Source organism: Melospiza melodia, chromosome Z, assembly GCF_035770615.1.
Source record: "Melospiza melodia melodia isolate bMelMel2 chromosome Z, bMelMel2.pri, whole genome shotgun sequence".
Lineage (NCBI taxonomy): Eukaryota > Metazoa > Chordata > Aves > Passeriformes > Passerellidae > Melospiza > Melospiza melodia.
In genome coordinates this window covers 63,765,993-63,788,316 of record NC_086226.1, presented here as the reverse complement: position 1 = coordinate 63,788,316, position 22,324 = coordinate 63,765,993, and the positions used below count along the sequence as shown (strand labels likewise).

The following is a 22,324-nucleotide window of genomic DNA, read 5'->3' as shown; positions in this document are numbered from 1 at the left end:
TTTAATTAAAAAGTTAAAAATCCCCTCTGTCAATAAAGAATGGCTTTTCCCTTCTACCAGAGCCTTCTTAATTTCCTTACCTTGCAACAGTCTGCAATAAATTGTGATTTCTACTCAGTATGTGTTTCAACAATCCCTGTATTTCAAGTGTCTGTCATTTATTTAAGGTTCAATTAAATCATTAAAAACAAACAAGCAAGCAAACAAACTAAACCAATACCCCCACACACACACTTTGAAAAGCAGTTTACAGCAGAAATAGAATTAAAGAGTTACCTTTATTTATATTTCTTTGCATGAGTTATTTTTTTGCAGCCAGGTTCTTCTCAACATTTTGTGACCTGTGTTGGGTTTGGGCAAGTTAAAAAACTCATTCTGCACCTCATGGAATGCTTTTGTGTCTGTAAATCAAATCCAGAAAAGGTCATTGCTTCATTGTTTGTAAGGAAGCCGACATGTATTACAGGACTGTAATACATGAAAGAAGTGGTAGATTATTTGCTAATATTTCAATTAGTTTTACTACCTTAGGAATTGCAGAAGTGCCACATTCAGAGGTGATACTAAAATATTAAGACAATGTATTGTGAAGTAGCCTTGCGAATCCAAACTGTAGAACAAAAATGTAATACAGATTGTCCAGAAAACTTGACTGGAAACTAATTTACTGAATACATTTTCAAATATACTACTGAAGTAAAATTTTTCACTGAATACTTCTGGTGGTGGGGGAATTCCTGCTGTAAATTAAATAGGTCTCTTTAGTTATGTCAGAGAAGATGAGAGTGAGATTATAGGACAGAAAGATGCTTATTGCCTACACGCTTGCAATCAGTTTGGTCAGACAGGCTAGGAAGCTATCATCTGTGGAAAATGAATTTTTCTCTCAGGACAGTTCTGTCAGGTAGGCTGACAAGTCTTCCTTTGCATGTAAGAACTTCACATGCAGCACATTCTACAACAACAAGAAACTGTGAAGTCAAACGACATGTCATTGCTTTGTGGAATCAGAGATTCTGTATCACCTTTCACTAGTGAGGAATTCAAAATGTTTTTCTGTGAACTTGTTCTTTAAGATATGAATAGTAATTGCCCTTATTCAGGCTTAAGGAGTCCTCCTAACTGGCATTTCAAAGATGATTGAGTGGCCTCACAATGCCATCAATCGTCTTTTTTGTTGGCATGGATGCCAGACAAGAGTAGATTAAGCAAATTTGATATGGCAGGAATTTGAGGCTTCTTGCAGGCTTCAGCAGTTCTGCATGGTAAGTAGGTTGTTTTTTGTTTTGGTGTGATTTTTTTGTTTGTTTGTTTGTTTTTGGTAATAAGCCTTTATCCTGAGAAGGAGAATCAATGATCTGGCTTGAAAATGTGCCCCAGAAATACCTGCAAATAGGTACGTTTTTCTTCTGCCCCAAATAGGGCTTTTTCTTCCTGACAATTAATGAGTTTTGTATGAAGAACTAAACTGAACCCTTCAAGCACATTCTTCCTTATTTCATACACCTCTCAGAACACCACAAAAATGCTGATTTCACCATCTTTATGGAAATGCAACATGCTGTAACAGTTTTTCCTGTGCATTTCCTCTGGCTCCTTTTAGCAGAGACGATGGTCTTAAGAAAACAAATGGTAAGGCATCAAAAGCCTAGTTCCTTTTGTTTCTGAGGAAGTGATGTTCCATGGGGAGCCACATACTACTGTTTCAACTATCAGAAAGACACCTGTCTCTACACGGGATTTGTATGCACCTAAATCAAACTCTCCACCTTGGATTATGAGTAAGTTTGGAACACCTTCTTAGGTCTCTTGAAATAAAACAATCCTAACCTTCAAGAATCTCAGGACTCTGTAGCAGACAAATAGGCTGAACCAGAGAAGATGTCTCGAGCAAAGAAACTTTCCCTGGGTGGAGAAGGACCAGTTTAAGGAGCACATAAACAAATAGGCCTTACCTGTTCCACCAATGACAAAGCTGACAGATGTCTTTGGGAGTCCACCCTTGATAGTCTTTGAAAGGCCATGGCAACTGGGAATGTCCCTCAAGACTGGAAGAGAGCAAGGGTCACTATTTTCCAGAAAGTCAAAAAAGAACATCAGCAATGCAACAACAAGCCAACCAGCTCCATGTGAGCCCCTGGAAAGATGACAGAGCAACTAATCCTGGATACCATTTTCAGTCTCAGGAAGGACAAAAATCAGAAGTAGCCACCATGCACATATGGAGGGAAAGTTATGCTTAACCAACTTGATAACCTTCCACAGAGAGTTGCCTTGCCTGCTGCATGAATGGAGAGCAATGAGACATTGTTTACCTCGGCTGTGATAGGGTTTTAATGCTGTCTTTCACAATGTTCTAACAAGACAAGCTGGCAAAGTGTGGGACAAATAAATGGATAGTGAGGCGAATTGAAGATTATCTGAACAATCTGGTTCAGAGGTTGTGATATATGGCACAAAATCAAGCTGAAAGCAAGTTCACTAGCATTATACTTCAGGGCATGATAGTGGGGCCAGTACTGTTGAGGTTCTTCATTAACAACCTGGATGGTGGAGCAGAGTGCTGCTACAGCAAGTTCACCTATTATGCAAAACCAGGAGGAGTGACTGTTACATCAGAGGGACTGAGAGGGACCTTGGTAGGCTGGAGAATTGGGCAGAGGGGAATCTCATAGAGCTCAACAATGAGAGATGTGAAGTCTTACACTGGGATAAGAATGATCCAGCCATCAGTACATTCTGGGGACTGCAGTATAGCTTGGCAATGAAGGGCCTTGGCGTCTTTGGGAGCAAGAAGCTTGTCATCTAACAGCAATATGCCCTTACAATGAAAAAGGCCAACAGCATCCTGGGATGGATGCACAAGGAAAAGCACTGCTAGCATGTGAAAGAAAGTGATCCTTCCTCTGCATTCAGCACATCTGGAGTGCTGAATCCAGTTTTGAGCCCACAGAACAAGAAAGACATGGACATACTGGAGTGAGTCCAGGGCAAGACAACAAAGATTATTAAAGGACTGAAGTACTTTTGTGTTAAGGAGAGGCCCATTATATCCATACAAAATGTTGGCAAGGCTTTACCTTCCTGGTATTGCTCACTCTATAATTCATAATCATATAATTTCAAGTATCTTCACCCTGTATTTGCAAACCTTCCTCTTTATACTAGGCTTGTCATATTACTTACTTACTTACTTACTTACTTACTACTGTTCTGCTCTGGCAGTCTAACCCTCCACTCTGCTCATCTTTGTGAAGCTCTGTGCTTCCCTTATGTAGGGAACCATGTCTCTTCTCTGCTTACTCAGATTCTGTTTGAATACCATGCACAGCTGTGATGATTAGATACAGCTGTCAGAGCAACAAAAAAACAGCATAGTTTTTATTAGTTTTTATGTGTTTATTAGTTGTAGGTATATTCCTTATTTTACTGACTACTGGCTGTTCCTTGGAAAGCAGCTACACCTCTTATCTTGGGATGTTTGTGTTTAACAGTGTGGACACTACCAGCAGTGTCTCTTTGTGCCCTCATCTAATTAAATTCTCATGGCAGCAAATCAGCTTGATAAACTGAAAGCAGTGTGTCTTGCTGTGGCACTGGAGGTCTTGTAGCAGTGGACATGTTTGTCAATATACATGTGAAGTAAGGGTGGGCCACTTCAAATCCTTTTGCCTTGCAGGTGGCTTGATGCACTCTCATGATAAAACTGCCTTTCTTCTGGGGATGAGAACCACATATATTTAAAGACTGGTTTCTCTTTCACATTGTAGAAATAAACATGTCTCCAGTTTGATTGAATAGGAGAATTGCTCTGTGGTCATCCTAGGTAGTCAGAGTGGGCAGATGGCTTATTTAAGCTGCTACTATCAATATGAGTTATAGACCCTGGCTTGGCTTTAGATCCAGCCCCATCAAAACAAGGTGAACAGCTGCAGCATGACTCTGTAGTGCAGATGGGCTTGAGCTGAACGGCAGTGACGTGTACAAATGTTTTCTTTGTGGGCTTTAGTCTTCTAAAGTAATAGTCTTCTATTTAGTAGAACTGTTAATTGTAGCTTTAATTGCCCAAGTCAGTGTATGTGCAGTGACCTTTAAAAATCTGCTTTGAGGGAGCTTCCAGACTGATGTGAAGTGATGTGCAGGGTAGTTGCTGTGGAGCAGATCCAGATCCATAAAGCTACCAGCTGATGCTGGTAGCTTTATGTGCCTCTCAAACCAGTTCTTTTTGGGTTTTGTACCTTGCAAAGCAGTGGCAATCTGACCCCAAGTAGGCACCATCTTTCTGATACATGAGTCTAGGTTCTCATAAGTGAAAAGCTGGGAGGTTTTTCTAACTTCTGTCTATAGCTTGAAAGTCGCTAGTCATCAGCAGTTTGAGGGAACCTCTTAACTGGTTTCAATGGAACTGGACCAAGTCCTAGTCATTTTGTGCTCTCACCAACTGCGGGCTCTTGTGCAGGGCACTTCTAGTTAGAAAGATTTCCTGTCCAGATGTCAGCTGTGCAATGCCTTTCTCATTTGCATACTAACAGAGTATTGTATGGGCTTGCATTTATTTTTTTTTCTCTAGAAACATCTGTTCTACTAATTATTTATTTTCTTAAATAAAAAACATTGTGAAATAGTCAGAGAAATCCCAGTATTGTGGGATTGCAATGCCTTTCTGTTGCAATGCCTTTCTTAATGTAGGAAGTGCTGAGTTGCAAACCCATATTTTCATAAATGCTCAAAAACATATTTTTAAACTACTTGTAAACAAAATCTCAGTACATATAGAAACTAGAATTAAATTTTATCATCTTTGAAAGGATGGAGAGAAACAGAACAATCCTGACACTCCTTTGTAGTCTATTTGCCTTTTCATAATTCCATAAGGGTTTATTCACCTAATATTTCTGTAATACGCTCTTCTCCCTAGTGTGACACATCAACAAACCACGATGGATGAATAACAAAGGGTGTGCTACTTTTGTGCTTTGTACTACTCTCTAAGGAGTAACATCTGCCTTTAGAAAAGGAGATATCTTGACTTCTTATACAGGGTAAGAAAGCAGGAAAGTAATAATAGCTTTGTCAGTGCAAGAACACTTCATAGTGCATCTGAATGATAGATGACATACAAATTTTTGAATTCATCATCAAAACAGATCTAATTGCTCACTGTATTTTCCCTTGCATCTAAAGCAATAACATTCAGTTACTCATTCCAATAGAACACAGAAAATAATTTTCTTGGGCTATTTGAAAAATTGCAATTCTGTTTATATATCAAAATCCTTAATCCCTATTCTGCAATTTTTAGACAAGCAAGTAACCGGATTTGCTTTTCATTTTAAGTCACAATGTCCTACTTGTGTTTGTGCCATCAGAAATCCCCCAGAGGGCTAAGAGGCAGTGGTAAAGTAAAAGAGGAAATAACTAGACAGTCATGCAACAACCACTAGTCATAGTTAAAGGGAAGCAGTGCAATATTCCTTTATTTACGTATAAGGAAAGAGGAATGATGAAAATGAATGTGGGAGTATCTTTTTAGAAGAACTTGTGGAAACAAAGTCAGCAAGTTTCTGCTAGTGTGGCATACACTTCATGATGGCATTTCATTTTTATCATCTCCTGTCGTAAGTTACGGGCCCACTTACTGCTATTGTTTTTAGTTCTTTAGCTTTTCCATGGCAGCTGGAGATTATTTAAAATAAATAACCTTGCTGTTTTTCTATGAGAGATGAAATTCAGGAAGGTCTAGCCTCCTACCATACCAGATTCTGAGTTTTCAAAGGAAAAACTAGGCATATCTTTTATTTGACTAAATGAGGTGAAGGGAGCTATTTGTCATACTACAAGAATTTACTTGTACTTTTTCTCTAGTAAATGATATTGATGGGGGGAAAAAGTGTAACTGAGCATGTGGTTTATCTCACCCATTAAATTCACATTTACAACTGCCTTTCAGAGTTAAATTTTTCTCTGAATTTGGGCTCCTTGTGAAATATGTCTGAACCCTTTTTTGGGACTATAACATAAGCCTGGATGGCATTAGCTCTAATATTTCATGAAATGTACGCACAGACTTATGGGCAACATGTAAGGAGAATTAAGCAGGTACATCTTGCAGCAGCTACACCAGGTTGAGGGCTGCCAGCATCATTTTCTCCTTTGTTACATAAATATTTTCCCCTTCCTCTCTGCTATGCCAATAAATTACATCCCTGGCCAGCAGGTCAAAGGAGGTGATTGTCCCTCACTCTGCTCACATGCCACGCCACCTGGACTACAGCACACAGTTCCCATGCCCTCAGCATGAGAAGGACATGGAACTGCTGGAACAAGTCCAGAGGAGGCCGCAGTGTTGGTAAGAGGACTGGAGCACCTCCCCTACAAAGACAGACTGAGGAAGTTGGGTCTGTTCATCCTGGAGAAGAGGAGGTTGTGCAACCTCCCACTATCTGAAGGGTACTACTGGGAAACTGGAGAGGGAGTCAGTGTCAGGAACTGTAGTAACAGGGCAAGGGGTAATGGGTACAAACTGAAACAGGGGAAATTTAGGTTAGACATTAGGAAGAAATTCTTTAGTCTTTTGGGGAGAGACTGGAAGAGGTTGCCTAGGGAGGTTGTGGATGTCCCAACCCTGGCAGTGTTGAAGGCCAGTTGGATAAGGCCTAACATAAGCTGCTCTAGTGGAAGGTGTCCCTGCCCAAGGCAGCAGGGGTTTGGAATAGATGATCTTTTAGTCCATTCTAATCCCTTCACATTCTACAATTGTATGATTCCATCTGTGTTATAATACCCAGATACAAGAACATGATCAAAGTAACTGTCCAAAAAATTGTATCAGAAATTACTGCCCTTCTGATTAACATTTTGTCAATAGAACACATGCTTCTTGAATTTACACTGGTTTGATCTCATCAATGTGTAAAAATGTCTAAAGGCAGGGGTGTCAAGAGCAGGGAGCCAGGCTCTTCTCGGTGGTGCCAACCACTAGTACATGAGACAACTGTCAAAGACTGATGCACAGTGAATTCCACTTGAACATAAGAAAGAGCTTTACTGTGTGGGTGATTGAGTATTGGAACAGATTGTCCAGAGAGGGTGTGAAGTCTCCCTCACTGGAGATATTCAAGAACCATATAGACACAATCCTGTGCCAAATGCTCTGGGATAACCCTGCTTAAGCAGGGAGGTTGAATAGATGACCCAATGTTGATGTCCCTTCCAACATCTTCTATGTTTCTGTGACTTAAGTTTCCCTATGTGAGAGAGAAGACACCCAGTATCACGAAAGATGTTTGACACAACCCATGTTTTGGACGTTCGAATTTGTCTCCAAGTTGCCGATGGAACCGTGTCTTGTCCCAGCGGAGCGCCTGTGCTTTGGCAGGCTGGGAGAGGCGACTCCGGACCGGCTACAGCCCGAAGGAGCGGATCCCGATGCAGCGGATCCCGATGGAGGGGAGCCCGCCGGTGCCACCCGGCTCTCCGGGCACCGCGGCCGCGCTCCGCCCCGCCCGCCCGCTCGCTGCTCTCTGGGCACTGATTGGCTCGCGTTCCGGAGGCCCCGCCACGGCCGCTCGCTGATTGGGCGGACCCGGCAGTGCTCGTCGCTCATTGGTGCAGGCGGGGCGGCCCCGCCCTTTCCGCGCTGCTGCCCGGCGTAGGCGCGGTGCGGAGCCGCAGTTGCTTGCCCGCCTTCACCCATGGCCGACATGGAGCTCTTCGGTGCCCAGCAGCCGCAGCCGCCCACCACCGGGAACGGCATGCCCGACGGTGGCGAGGAGGATCCCGCCGCCGCTTTCCTGGCGCAGCAGGAGAACGAGATCGCGGGCATCGAGAACGACGTGGGCTACGGCATCCTGGAGAACGGCGAGGTGCCCGAGGCGCTGCAGGGTCCCGAGGGCCTCGGCGCGGGTACGCCCTGCGGGGGCCGCGGGTGGGGCGGGGGCTGAGGGGTCCCGGGTCCCCTCGTCCCTCGGGGCGGCGCGGCCGGGCGGGGACGGCGCCGGCGGGACCCTCGCTGTGCCCGGAGCGGGGCCCGCTGCCCGGGGCTGGTCCGGGGGTGGGTCGGGGCCGTCCTGGGTGCGCTGCGCCGCAAGGTGAGCTACCTCCCTGCTCCCCGGTTATAGTTTGTATCCCCTGAAGATGCCTAAGGCGTGCCTGTGTCCTAATGCGAACGGTGCTGATCTCGTTTAATCCAGGAGCCTGTCTGAAGGAAGGCTTCTGAAAGCTGAATAAATCCGCCACTTGAATTTCTATCTTCAGCGGGGGTGATCTTAGTCTTAAAGCATAAGAGGAGTCAAGCTAATGTTTAATTTTACTAAACCTTTAGCCTTTGTTCCTTGGTAACCTTTGTACTGAATGTAGCAAGCCCAACACTGCAGAACCCGCGTTTGGAGAAGGGTGGGAACTGAGTGTTGAGAAGTATGGATTATAGTCTAATGGTGGCTAAAGCAGCCCAGAATAAACACTTCTCCTTTTGAAAGGTTTTAACCAAAGCCCGAGTGGAAAGGGGTTGATGTTGCAACACTCTCAGAAGACTTTGCTTCTACTTATCACCAGGGCCAAATATATACTGGGGACATACTTGCTCTCTCATGTGACTTCCCTTTGTCACTGCAGTAGGATGCCACTCTCCTTCAGACTGAGTTGAATAACTGCTCCCCAGTTCATTGTTGGAACATCTTTAGAATTAAGTATTCATTTTGCAACCTGATATCAGAAATTACTGACGTATCTTATGTATGAGGGGGAAGGTTTGTAGTATCTCAGTCAATAAAGCTCATCTAGATAAACTGGGTAATGGAGACCTTCCAGTGGTTATTTGGAGGTAGGGCTGCTCTTAGCATCAGCTCACTCATAAGTTCCAAAACATATGGATTACATACTGCTGAAAAAAAAGGTATTTACTGGGGACTGTTTTGTTCCAGTACAAGAACTTGAGGATAATTGTTATCAGAACACCATCCTGTTTTGGTACCATACATAGTTTGACTTCCGTATTCTATGTATAGTGCAGAAACAGACACATTGGTCACTTCCCTTCTTACTTTCAGAAGTCTTAGACAGACATCATGCCTTACATGGGCTTTATGTTCCAAACAGACTCTGGAACATTAGAGTGGCTGTTTGAAAACTAATTTAGTTGAAAAAAAAAATCTATCATTGACCTTGCCCACAATATACTAGAACAACTAGAAGAGTATGTTCTCTGAATACATGTAATGATGACTATTGCAAAGTGTTTCCTTTTCAAAAAGTTGATTTGTTTAATGCTTCTAGATTAGTTTCTTATTTAGAAGTAGTTCTTAAACTGCCTTTTAAGCACTGTTTCTGAAGTCATGTAAGTTGACTTGTCAAAAGGGTTATTGGAGAACTTTAGGAATAAGTTAATAAAATAATAAATATGATAATATGATCCAAGGATGTGGGAACCCTAGGCAGGAACTGTATGTCATCTTGCTTCTTTTTATGCCTTGGGTTTGCATTTTTGCTCTGGCCTGTTAAAGAGGCATGGTAGACAATGCTTGTGGACTTGTGGTGGCCCTGTTTTTTAACAGAACATTGATCTTTGTTGACTGTCAGAGCCTGTACTTGCTTGCTCCATGTTAAAAAGAACAGACTTCAGCCATGCAAAATGTACTAGTTCAGGCATGGTGACAAATGATCTAATGACTTCTGTAGACATTTCTTATCATCTGATCAGTACCTTAATAAATATCAGACAGTTGTAGTCTCTGGCATATTAGCTCATTAAACTCTTCTGTAATTGAATAGGTGAATGCAAATTTCTTCTTGAAACAATGCAAGTTCTTATGTAAATCCTTAAGCATAATGACCAGGGATTTGTGGATTTACTTTTTTTAACTGTAACCTTTCTTGAACTCCTTATTTACAGGTCTCTTGGATAAGTTCTTTATAAACACTGGGCCAAAACTAATAACTTGGGCAGCTCTCAACTGAAGTTTGAAGATCTTAACTTCAGATACAGTCACAAGCAGTCATCAGCTTCTTGAAATACACTTTTTAAGAATCATAGTTTCTCATCAACAAACAGTCTTTCAGTTTCAGTCTCTTTAAATAGTTAGACAAATACATGGATAGAAGTGAGCTTCATGAATTGTAAATATCATTATTGGGAATTCTGTTAATTGTCGTAGTGGTGGATACTGGGTGAGTATGGTGGGAATAGCGGAATGCTGCCAGGCTTGTGTGTCTCACACAGCATTATTTCATGTTGCCACGATCAGGGTTGGAATACTGATCCAGGCCTGATCCAGTAGGCTATTCATTATGTAAATAGCTATGCCATTCAAGCTGCCTGAGCATGCAAAAACCTAATCTTATTTCCCTTGGAAGGTGAAGCATAATCCCTGCTCCAGAAAGCAGAGTACTGTATAAATCAAGTAATACAATGCTGTTGCTTAGGTATGGGTAACATGATGTCTTATGACATTTATTTTTCAGTGATGAATCAATGTCCATGTATTTGCAGTGAGATTCTGACAATAGTATATCTTGAGGTTGTATTGGTTCACTTCCTGTGTTCTCTAAGCAAGAGAGAGAGTTCAAGGGGAAATGTGTGGTTTCTATATCCTGTATGCCAATACAAATCATCCTGGCAGTTTGCCAAGTAGCTTCTTATGGGGAATTTCATTGAAAGACAAGCAGTTATAGATGTTGAAAATCATGCAAATACACAATTTTAATGTAGGCTGACTAGTCTCAAACATTGCTTTTTACATTTTCACGCCTGTAAGTTTCATATGAACTTGACCAAATTATTTTTCTCTATCTTCGAAAGATGTTTGTGAGCCTCTAGCAATTCAGAAAATTAATTGTGTCTGGTGGTTTCTCTAGGTACTTCATTTAATAGCCTTTCAGGAGCTGGGTATCAATTTGCTTCAAAATTGCTTAGGAAAGAATTGATTCCTGTCTCTGTAGTTAGCACCACAAACAGCAAGAGTTCTTTTCTGACTATTGATTCTTTCTTAATTGTTTGAACAGCCGTTGATCTGGGTTTTGCTGTGCAATCAGCGTCAGAGGCTTCAGAGCCCCAAAAGACAGCACTGATAAGGGTATGAGAAAAGGAGTGGTATCTGTCTAGCTTGTGTTAGTAATGCTGCATTATTATGAAGTCAGGACAGAAAAATCTTGTTTTGTTTTGTTTTGTTTTCAAGAGAATACTAGTGGAAATGTACAGAAGGTGGAAATTACAGAAGCTGTTAGATTGGAAGATTATAGAAGCTGTTATGGCACAGTGTTATTGCAGATGTGTTTTAATTCTAGTCTACTGATTATATTGAAAATGAGGAAACTCATGGCTTTTAATAGGACAGCGGATTAAACTAAAACACTGGAAAGAAACACTCTTCCTGAGCTGCTTGCCTTTGTTTTGCGCACAGGCATGAGGATGAGTTATAGCTACAAAAATTATTTCTTCTCCAGGTTCTTTCATAACTGCGTAAACAAAAGGTTGTGAAAGATCCTTCTTTCTTATCATGTTATGGGTTAGAAGTAGGTAAAATTAAAGCATGACTGTGCCTAAAAGAAAAAAAGGATGGTAAACTAGGCCTTGAGTGGTGAAGTTACTTAACCTTATGTCAGAATATATTAAACTTTATGTTCTTCTGTTCTTTAACTAGAGCTGCTAACCTATTGAAAGTAGCAGCACTTAGGGTACTTATTGTTTAAAAGACATTCTGCAGGTAACTCCTAAAAAATACTTCTATTTTAAAAGAGAGTAAGAAAAATGTTTCAGTATACTGCAAAGCCCTGCCTCTGACTTTAGGGGAGAATAAGACTTTAGAGAGGCTGGTGAACAAGGCTAAGCTAGCTTCCTTTCAGGCCAAGTGATCCTGAGTGGTAATAATTATAGTAGCAGCCTTCAGAATAGTTAGTCATCATTGTGATAAATCTCTGAGGCCATATATTGACTTCTAGGATGTAAGTGACAAAATGCTTTTTGTATTTATCTTCAAACTCTCCAGTCTTTTCTTTTGTAAGCTGTAGTAAATGTGGAGGGCATTAATGCTAGCTTTCTATTTCTGGCAAGCTTGGGTGTTGTATCTCCTGGGAATGCAAGGCAGCTGATATGACTTATCCTCTCCATGCTCTTCCAGACTCTAAAAGGTATCTGTGTTGCTGTATGAATGTTCATTATTACCATATGGTCAGCATGTGTTGCAGAACTGTACATGTTTATATGTGTTCATTGCAACAGTGCCCTTAAAAATAAAAGTTTATCTGAAGTTCAAAAGCAAACAACAAGGAGTATGGATCATTGGTAACTGAGATGGTTCTAAACATGTGGATTTTAACTTCAGGAGATACAATACTATGATAGAATTGGATGGACTCTGAAGCCAGTAGAGGAGTCTCGTTGTTCATGGCTGCTGAAAATGTTATGATGGCACTAGCAGTATTTAGGCTTTTTTGTGGGAAGCTTATGAAATTGCATGTTTACTAGCATTGGTTACTGATATGAAGGGTGGCAGACAGACAGTTTTTCTGTACTTTATACTTAATTATACAAGCATGAAGACTGGAGAGCTGAAATGAAGGAATGTTTGACTATTGGTCTTGTTGCAGTTAGCACACTTGTATTGGCATATGACAGTGTGCTGGTACATTTCTGTTTCCTCTTCTGCTTGTGATTAGCTCAGTCAGCATGCTGACTCTGCAGCTTAATTGCAAGTTCTAGGGAGCTCAGAACAGATGGGAAATTTGTTCTAATACTGCTAACGCTTCTAACCTGGATGCCCTCTGGAAACACTTAGTTCAGTTTCTATTAGTGGCTGTTTCTGTGCAGAACAAAAATGGCCCTTAGACAAACCTATGTGTTTCATCTCAGGCACAGCCTTAAACAATGATGTTGTTCCTTTTACCTGCCAGCCTGAGTAGTGAAGACCGTAATGAATGTTTTTTGGTGTGACAAGAAAAACATATTTTCAATGTTCTTGGAAACATCCTCAAAATTTATGAGCCCTCTAGCCCAGCTGGTGACTCTAGTCTTTTTAAAGGCCTCCTGTACCTTCCGGAGGAGTAGGAGTCCAGCAAAGCAGCAACCATCTCTCAGTTATGGGAGTCTAGTTATAAAATATATTTTCTCATAACTGAAAAGCTATTTTTTTTTAATTCGAGTCTTCCCCTGCAAAAGTTAGTAACTATGTTCTTGGGGACTAGTATTCTCCAACTTAACTGCCATTCTTGAACTGATGAATTTACAGTCCTCTACATAACACAGTTAATGATTGCTCTTCAGTTCACTGATAAAGGAGTATGAAGAACTTCCTGTGTGCCATTCACTTGAACTATGAAACTGGTGCGAAACTAGCTGCAAATAAGAGGACACAGCAGTATAACTTGCTTAGTTTTAGGTCAGTCAGCTATCTGTTTTTAAGACAGTGGTGCAAAATATGTGATTTTTTTGCTTACTTTTTGGTATAGTCACTTCTTTCTCTGAGGGGTGTATTATGGTGGACATACTTTTGGGTGATAGATTTATCCATGGTGATATGAGTAGCATGAGCACTTGGTATGGCACGCTGACAGATGTTATGTAGCCCTGCTCCAGAGAGGTGCCCTGCTGAGACTTAGGAGTTTCTGAAAATCTTGGTGTGTTTTGTATAGTCCATAGATTTAAATAGTTTCAAAAACTTAAAGGTTTGACTCACACCTGGTATTTGTTCCCGACGGCTGTGTTGCCACTGTCACTTCAGAGATAATAATGCTGCAACTGAAGTAGGAGTTATCAAGCATGTCATCACAGATGGTAGCAGAAAGGTGACTTTGCTAGGAATGTTAGCTTTATCTCTGAGCTAATTAGGAGATAACAACAGTAAGATAAGAATTACCAATTGTTGGCTGCAGCATTGTTAATCTTCCAGGTAGACACTAAAAAACTGGTAGTCATCCTTCTTAAGAACAGCTGTATGGTAGTCAGCTTCTAAGAGAGGGAGGATGAGGACAAAGTGGGAGTAGCTTTAGAACACAGTCTGTAGCAGATTCTCAGCAGTATCAGCTCTGCTTTTTGTGTTGTTAAAAGCAGGATCTCATAATGAAGAAATGACCTTGTATTTCTGGTTCTGCAGAACAGTGGCTCACTTGGTTTTTCATGCCTGTCCAGAAAAGTGCAGGGAGAAGGAAGTGTCCCTGCAGGGTATCAAGTAACATTCCCTTTCACAACTCCCACATTACCTACTTTAGTAAAGCTTTCCATACAAGTTACAGAAATCAGTAAATCTGGCTGTTCTATCTTTCTCAAATGACTAAACAAGTCACCTCTTTGCAGATGCCGTTGATGGAGTGATTAACGGGGATGTCTATAAGGTAAGATAGAAGTATTCTATACTTAGAATGTGCTGTTCTACTCTGAGAACTTTACCTTAATGTAGACTAATACTTCCTATTTCTTGTCTTTTAAAGTAAATTTGTCTCGTATCTGAGGAGGGTTTTCTGTACTGCTAGCTCATCTCATGGAGTTGTCAGTCGTCTTAATTATGCCCATCCTCTGAACTTAGAGGCCATATAAAGCAGCAGTTCATTTTGAGATGTGGCTTAACAGTACGTAAGCACTGTAAAGCAGACTGTTAGGCTCTGTGATATGACTTTACATTGACTTTCACTGGCTGCTAAGCTGAAAGTGTGCTCTGATTACCTAGTTTAAAGTAGAGTTTTCAGATTTGCTTGCTCTTTAAAGATAATTCATGCATCCTGGTTGTCTTATCAAAATAGTCTTACAAGGAACGGACTGAAAACATACATTTCTTAGTGACATGAAGAGGCATGAAATTAAGCTTCTGGCTAAAAAGCTCAGCCACAGTATGAAAGCACGTTAGACAGCCATGATGACAAAAGAAGGAGATACCTGCTTTATTGGTGTCAGGGAGGAAGGAGGCACGCTAAGGCTATCACTTTGTTGTAACTGAATTTCACGGCATGGTCATTGCCTGGTGTCACAGCTGACTTGTTGGCGTGGTTAAATGAATGCTTGGGAAAGAAGCAATGTGAGCGATGTACTTCTCCTTAGAGTTTTAAGTGAATGCTGAGCTTTGTGGAGACACAAACAACTTTCACTGCTGCTGACATTCTTATATCCTCAGCATTACTGTGAGATTGATGGGACAACCTGTATTTCACAGGCCCTTTGCTCTTCCTTGTACAAGAGAAGGCAGATTTCCCTTTTTAGGTACCTTGATTTTGTGTTTGAAATTCTAAGAGATCAGTTGCTTTGGCTGACAGAGCTTCCTCTTAATCAGAAAGAAGAGACTGAATGGGCTGGCTATACATAACATAGGTTTTAGCTACCTGTAACTAGCTAGCCCTGCAGCTGCCCAGTTTATTTTGCTTTGGATGAAATGTGAAGCCTGGTGGTGTTGCACCAGCCTAGTGTCTTCTCTTTGCAATATTCCGTCATTGAGGGCTACAGGGAGTCCAGAGAGGGGCAAGCCAAATCTATGGTCAGCTGCAGTCAACCTGGTACTCTTATGAGTGGTATTCCTTAACTCTGCTAGGGTAGGATGAAGCAATAAAAGTCGTTAAACTTAGAGTATTTTCTGTAGCAAATACCACAATATTCATTAGCTTTGTAAATCTGGTGTATTAATGTTAGCCCTACTCATTTTGAATCTTTGAAATGTTACATTGTGAAAAGGATGCTAGTACTCTCACTGTTCTGATGATTAAATATTAAAATGCCTTTTGGGTTGTAAGCTGCATACAGCAATCCAAATTCTGTAATGTGATATGCAAATGTCTCTTGAAGTAGACAAATAATCTGCAAAGAATGTTTTGTACTCCTGTGCACAAAACCATGAAGAAAATTATTTCGCAAAAAATATTTAAGGTGAGATGAACTTAGAGAGTATATGGCCTACTACTGTGTAGTGAGGTGCTAGGCATTGTCTTCTGCATTCTGCAGGCTTAGTGCTCTGGCACTAAGTGTCTGTGGCACTTGTATTTCCAGTTGTGTTGAATTTTTGTTTGATCCCTGATTTCTGGAGGAAGCCCTGTTTTAATTTCCTTTGATTGTGCTGTAATTTGTAGCAAGATGTTTTTAATGGTGGAAATGTGTTATAACATCAAATGAATGTTTTATTGGCTCAGTTCAAATAGAGTGTAATTTTATATAGCTGGCAGGCAGTTATCTGAAATCACTTGTTCTACAGAAATGACTTTGCTGTTCCTTTCCTCCAAGGAGAGTAATGGTCCCACAGACTGCTATGCTGCCATCTCCCAAGTAGATCGACTGCAGTCAGAACCAGAAAGTATTCGTAAGTGGAGAGAGGAGCAAAAGGAGCGTCTGGAGCAGCTTGGTAAGCATGGTATTTGTTGAGTAACCTAATGTCAGCTCCTCTCGGGCTGAGAGAGGTGGGGGTGTTGTACCTGGAGAAGAGAAGGCTCTGGGGTCACCTGAGAGCAGCCCTCCAGTACCTACAGAAGAAGTGGAGAGAGAATTTTTACAAGAGAGTGAGAGCATTGTGTAGTTTACAAGGAGGAATGGCTTTAAACAGAAAGAGGGTAGATTTGGATTACTCATTAGGAAAAAATTGTTTGTGGTGAGGGTGGTGAGGCACTGGCACAGGCTGCCCAGAGAAGCTGTGAATGCCCCATCCTAGGCTGAATGGGGATTTTGAGCAGTCTGGTCTAATGAAAGGTGTCTCTGCCCACAGCAGAGGAGGTGGAACTAGATGATCTTAAAGGCCTCTTCCAACTCAAGCCATTCTGTGATTCTTAAGCAATAGAATTCTGAATCATGGCAGTGCTTCTTCAGAGTCTTAACATGCTTCCTGGATGAGTCTTCTGGTAAGCAGACTTAAGACTGGTGTGGGAGTCAGCAAGCAAGTGGCTCTCTGAACCTTTACTTAGAGATGAGCTGACAGAAAATGAGAAGCTTTTTTAAGCTTTGATGATAATAAATACTACAGGCATTAGTAGTTTATTTCAAAGGATAAAGATTAATCATTTCGTAATTGCTGAGGCCATCTGTTGTCACATGGATCTTAATCTAATAACTAAATTAAGAAAATAATGGATTATTAATTAAACTAAATACAGCTATCAAATGCAGTGGTACCTACCCATGGACAATGTCTAAGAGACTACAAACTGGTGTGCTTCCCACTTACATGGTGGAGGAGCCTTTGCTTGAAATTGTTAGGACAGAACCTTCTGTTAAGATGTAATTCTGGATAAAGCTGACGGTTTCACTCCTCTTTTGTATTAGTTACAGCAGGTGAGGTTGTCCTGAACTGTAGGCTGTGTGTAAAAGTATGTGGAATGCCAGGTTCCTTCACTTTGTCTAAGCATAGAGGCTTTACTAAGCTTTGTTCTAGCACTGGCATAGCAAGGTGACTGTTTCTGGTTTGAGCAGTTTGCAGACCAACAGATTGACTGAATCTGAGCTACTCTGCAAAGTGCCTATCCTAAACTGAAGTGGACTGTCCCAGTTATGCAGCACAGGAGTTCTGTTCAGCTAATCCTTTCAATGTTTGTAGTATTTAGAGTTCTCCTAGGACTAAATCAGGAAATCTCCTAACCCTTACCTGAGTTGGTGAAGCAACTGTCTGCACTAGAGTGCACCCTGAACCATAAGTTGAAATGTTTGCAAGATGTATTTGAATACAAACGTGACTGACAAAGCAATTCTTAAATCTTCAGATGCAAACTCGCGAAAGCAGGAAGCAGAATGGAAAGAGAAAGCAATAAAAGAGTTGGAAGAGTGGTATGCAAGGCAAGATGAAAAGCTTGAGAAAACAAAAGCCAGTAACAGGTAAAGTTTTTCCAGTCATCAGGAGAGTTATGGTTCTAGTTATGAAAATAATTAGGAAGGGATGTGAGAATACTTCTTCTATGTCCTAAGGCAATAGTCCTTCAGATCGTTAAAGTAAACACTCCTTTTTAAGACCTACCTTTTTAAGTTTTCTTAGATAATCTAGATTAAATATCCAGGAAGCATTAAGATGATGATCAAGTATTACTGAAGATTCCTTCGGACATGAAGCTTGAACATGGCCAGAAAATATTTTACTCTGCCCACTTGTCATGCTCCCAGCTGTACAGGCCTTCAATGTCTGTAGTTACCTACCCTGAGACTAGCAATCTTACTTGCTTACTTTATAACATATGGAAGTGGCATTCTAGTTAATCTTTGCTACAGGTAATTTCATAAAATATCTTAAAATCTTTTGCTGCTCTTTTTGGAAGCAGTTCAGAAATTACATTACTCAGTTCTACTAGTGAAAAACTGAATGCTGATTGTGTCTGTAGTGGTTTGAATTGTCTAATTATGGGTCCTGTGGTAGAAAGTGATGACTTGATTGCTGGAATAGTAAGCTCTTACACTTTCTTAGAAGTTCCCTGTGGAATTTTGACTTCAAGGTACATGACAGTAAAAGTGCTAGAACTGACTTAATGCCTCTTAAATCTCTACTTCATTCTATGCAGGTAATCATCAAGACTGCTTTATATTTTTAAACTCAGAGGGTTCAAAACTGCTGTTCAAAACTGCTGTTTTGTTCATTTTGTTGTATTTTGTTAGTTTATTTCTTTGAAATACTGCTTTTCTTGTCAAAATAGCCATCAGCTTTGTCTTTATTAAATGAAGTCCTAGGTAGACTACTCTCCTTTCTAAAGGAAGAAAGGAGGCCTACACTGCCTTCAGAATTATGGATTTGCCACTTCCATAACATTCACTGAGGAATTCACTACCTTTTCATTGAGTGAAGAAAGGGAAACAGGATTAATACTCTCCTAGTTGGTGGCCAGAGTTCATGGTACCCTCATGGCTTAATTATGGCCAGTGTTTGAGTGCAGGATACAGAGTCTGGAGCAGGGCACATTAAACAGGTGTTGCACAGAACTGTATGGCATTCTGATCACTCTGGTGAGATCTCTTGCCTGCTGGTAGTTTCTGTCCTCTGGGAGTAGTCTTATGCTAACATTGGGGCTCTAGTCCTCAACTAGCTGATCTAAACTTCTAGGATGTGGAAGAATTTCTGTGTTGCCCCTCTGACCAATGGCTTAATTGATCCATTCCATGTGGTAACTGCTTTCCTGTTACAGTAAGTCTAGGTGATGCAAGGTTGATATGCTTGTTAAAACTGCCTCCAGCTGTGTTCCGTACTTCTCATCCTTATCTCTTTTCTCCTGCCTGCTTGCCTGCCTGTTGGACTACTTGCTACCTAGGGTGGCAGATGAAGCTTTCTACAAACAGCCCTTCGCTGACGTGATCGGTTATGTGTATGTTGCTTAACTACTAATTCTGCTTGCTAGTCAACAACAAGATAATAAGCAGGATCAAAAACAGTGCTGAGTGTCTGAAGGTGCCTTCTGAATATTTACTTTTTGGACCACTTCTGGTCTGCAGTATTAAGTGCAGTTCTCCTGTATGCAGTGCACAAATCCTAACACTTTCAGATTAAGTCATGTAGTGTACATAGCCCTGGAATTATGGTAATGACTGCAGTACTCTTTAGACCTAAGGGTTTACAGTTGTTTCCAGGCCAGTGAACATTGCTTAGCAAGATGCTTTGCTGGGGATGTGGGTTAGTGCCTGCAGTTTCACATGGGTGCTGTATTTAGTCCTTCCACAGAGAAGCAGTGTTTAATTCTGTAATAGGCAGTGACCACCTGCTTTGCCTACATATCAGAAAAATATTCAAGCAATGCTTGCACATAAAGGTTCACAAGGAAGCCAAGGAAGGTAGAGGGGAATTGCCTGACACAAATCAGGGAAGAAAATGTGCATGCATGTAGAAATAGGAGGCTATTAGAGAACAGATAGAAAGTACAAGAAGGTGGCATTGAGAAATCAGTGTAAAATGCTGGGAAGACATTTAGGAGTAGTGTAGATGTTTTGCCAGCCTAATAGGTCAGTGAAATTAGAGCTGTGACTTTCAAGCCCCAGTGAATATGCTAGTTTCTGAGGGGTAGAAGTATTGCAATGTTCATTGGCTTGTTCATGTATTTTAATTTCTTCCCTTAATTTGTAGACTTGAATTGAAAGATGGACATGTCACAGATTCTAAGGTGACACCTTTAGAAGGTGTATTGGTGAGCCGTGTTCTGGCTTTGAGTCATTAATATTGAAGATTTGGTGTGAAATTCACAGCTAACTGTAGGTGGATGTAAACCAAGACTTGTGAAATGATGGATTTACAGGTGGTGTTTAACTTTTCTGAAATTTCCTGGAGTTGATTTTGTTAGATTTTTACAATAAAACCATTATTGTTATATGTCCAATGCAAATGTGCAGTGTGAGTGCTGCATAATAAAACTGGCTGCCTGTTTCCTGAATGTAGGCTAAGCTACTAGTGCATGTTCAGCCAGCTAATCATCTGCATTAAACTCATTCTCATTTTCTATATCTGACTTAAACTTTCTCTCCTTGTTTCTTTTCTTCTCTTCACCTTTAAGCACAAACATAAATCATCCTTGCTACAGCCTAGAACAGTTAAGTAAAAAAATCTTCACTGCCCTTTAAAAGTGTCATGTCACATAAAGTAGCAGTGTTGTAGTGATCCTTGTCTTCAGTGGTGTCTGTAACCTTATCATCCTTGTGAATAGTGCTGAACCCTCATGGGAGAGTCATTTTCACTGCTTTCTCTGTACTGCTTGTTGGAGTAGATGGATTTGGTTTGATCTCTGGATGCTTACTGCTTCTGCACTCAGGCAGCTACCAGGGCCCCACATCATGTAAACTAGATGCTGGAGTGCTATCCCTGCATTGAAGCAATGCTATTGGCAGCATAGAAAAGCCAAAGTAATACAGCTGGGAAGCCACTGGCTCTATCCAGTACATAATGTACAAAGCCTTAGAGTCTCCTAAGGGTGAGAGCAGGGGAAATCCGTTTGTTCTGTGAGGTGACCTCAAACAAGTCATCTCCTCTGCCAAGATACGCTGTAGTTTATTGCATTCACAAGCATGGGATTCCTGACTTAAATTCCTTATGATTCATGCTGCTTCACTACAGCATTGGGAATCATCAGCAGATAGTTTTATGATGGTCTGTAGGCCTTGGGGCTGATTTAAATCCTCAAACAGAATTTGTTTAAGACATGCTTGCAGGCAGTTGTAAATTTCCAGTTGGCAAATGTCCAGTATAAGCCATCAAGCAGCAGAGGCTTAACTATTCAAGACCTGGGCATTTCTCCATAAATAAAATGCCTACAAAAGAAGTACCTTACTTCCTGGAACCTTGTGTGGTGACTCCTTAGGCAAAGACTCAATAAGTATTCTTAAAACCAAACACCTGTATTCCAACATTTTACACAATCCTCTGCGATCCTCTGCACTGCTTGTGCATAGCATACTACTGCAGTCTACTTTCATCTCCAGGACTGGGGCAGTGGGAGCTTACGTGGCCATAATGTCCACAAGCAGCTGTCAGGTCACATTTCTTATGAAACATGCTGAAAGAAACTGCATCCTCTAAGAGGGAAGGAGTGCCTTACATGCTGGGCATTAACACAAGGTGCATTGCATTGCTTTTAGGGCAGCCGAAGAAGCCTTTGTGAATGATGCAGAAGATTTTCCTGGCACTGAGTGGGAACGTGTGGCTCAGCTCTGTGACTTTAATCCCAAGTCTAGTAAGCAGGCAAAAGATGTGTCCCGCATGCGTTCAGTCCTCATCTCACTCAAGCAGGCTCCACTGGTTCGCTGAAGCAAAGCTCGATGGAGACACTACAAATGCAATATTTTAACCTTACCCAGAGAAGCTATGTTTGCAGTAATTTTATTAATTGTTTCAATGTGTATTTTTGGACCACATCATGATGTATCTAGAGCTGATCATCATTTGATTGCATGTTCTTCCTGATGTTTTCTTTCTGTGTCTGAAATGGGAGAACCTCCAAAACTGTAGTCTCTGTGCTGTTGTGTACCGAGGTGTCACTTCCTACATTACTGATATTAAAGATCTCTTAAACACAAAATGTGTTGACTTCGGATGAATTGAGAAGGTCTCCTGCTTCTTTTTGACAGAGTGTGTTTGAATTAAGTGTGAGTAAACATTTCTCTTGATTGCTGGTGATTTCACCTTGCTGGTGAATGTCCAGCCAGCAGTGCAAGGCTGTCCTCCTTGTTTCTTTAACCTTTCTTAAAGCTCTTGAGAGCTTTAGTTTAAAAATTTCTCCACTATCCAATTTGTCACACTAGACAGCAGCTCAAGAAAACTTGAACAGCAGGCTTGTGAAGGGGCTTGTCTTGCTTCCAGTGGGACTGAGGACACTGCCTTCTGCAGGTAAGTAGTTGTGTATAATTTTCTGCTGTCACTCTGGCTGTCTGAGGCTCAACACAAAGGAGAGGGCACTGCAGTTAAGGCCTTTGGTA

General features: G+C 41.1%; 1 protein-coding gene across 3 annotated transcripts; it reads left to right on the top strand.

Annotated features, from left to right (window-relative positions):
• The first annotated feature begins 7,651 nt into the window (after positions 1 to 7,651).
• On the top strand, positions 7,652 to 21,927 carry CLTA (clathrin light chain A). Of its 3 annotated transcripts, XM_063180097.1 has the most exons (7): positions 7,652 to 7,905; positions 14,285 to 14,322; positions 16,190 to 16,307; positions 17,653 to 17,764; positions 19,180 to 19,233; positions 20,410 to 20,445; positions 21,488 to 21,927. In XM_063180097.1, exons 1-7 carry the CDS (start codon positions 7,695 to 7,697, stop codon positions 21,654 to 21,656), a joined length of 738 nt encoding a protein of 245 aa, XP_063036167.1. In that variant the 5' UTR covers positions 7,652 to 7,694; the 3' UTR covers positions 21,657 to 21,927. The 3 variants fall into 3 exon arrangements, with proteins under 3 accessions (XP_063036167.1, XP_063036168.1, XP_063036169.1); XM_063180098.1 differs by lacking the exon at positions 20,410 to 20,445; XM_063180099.1 differs by lacking the exons at positions 19,180 to 19,233; positions 20,410 to 20,445 and having other exon boundaries at positions 7,659 to 7,905.
• The last annotated feature ends 397 nt before the right edge of the window (positions 21,928 to 22,324 follow it).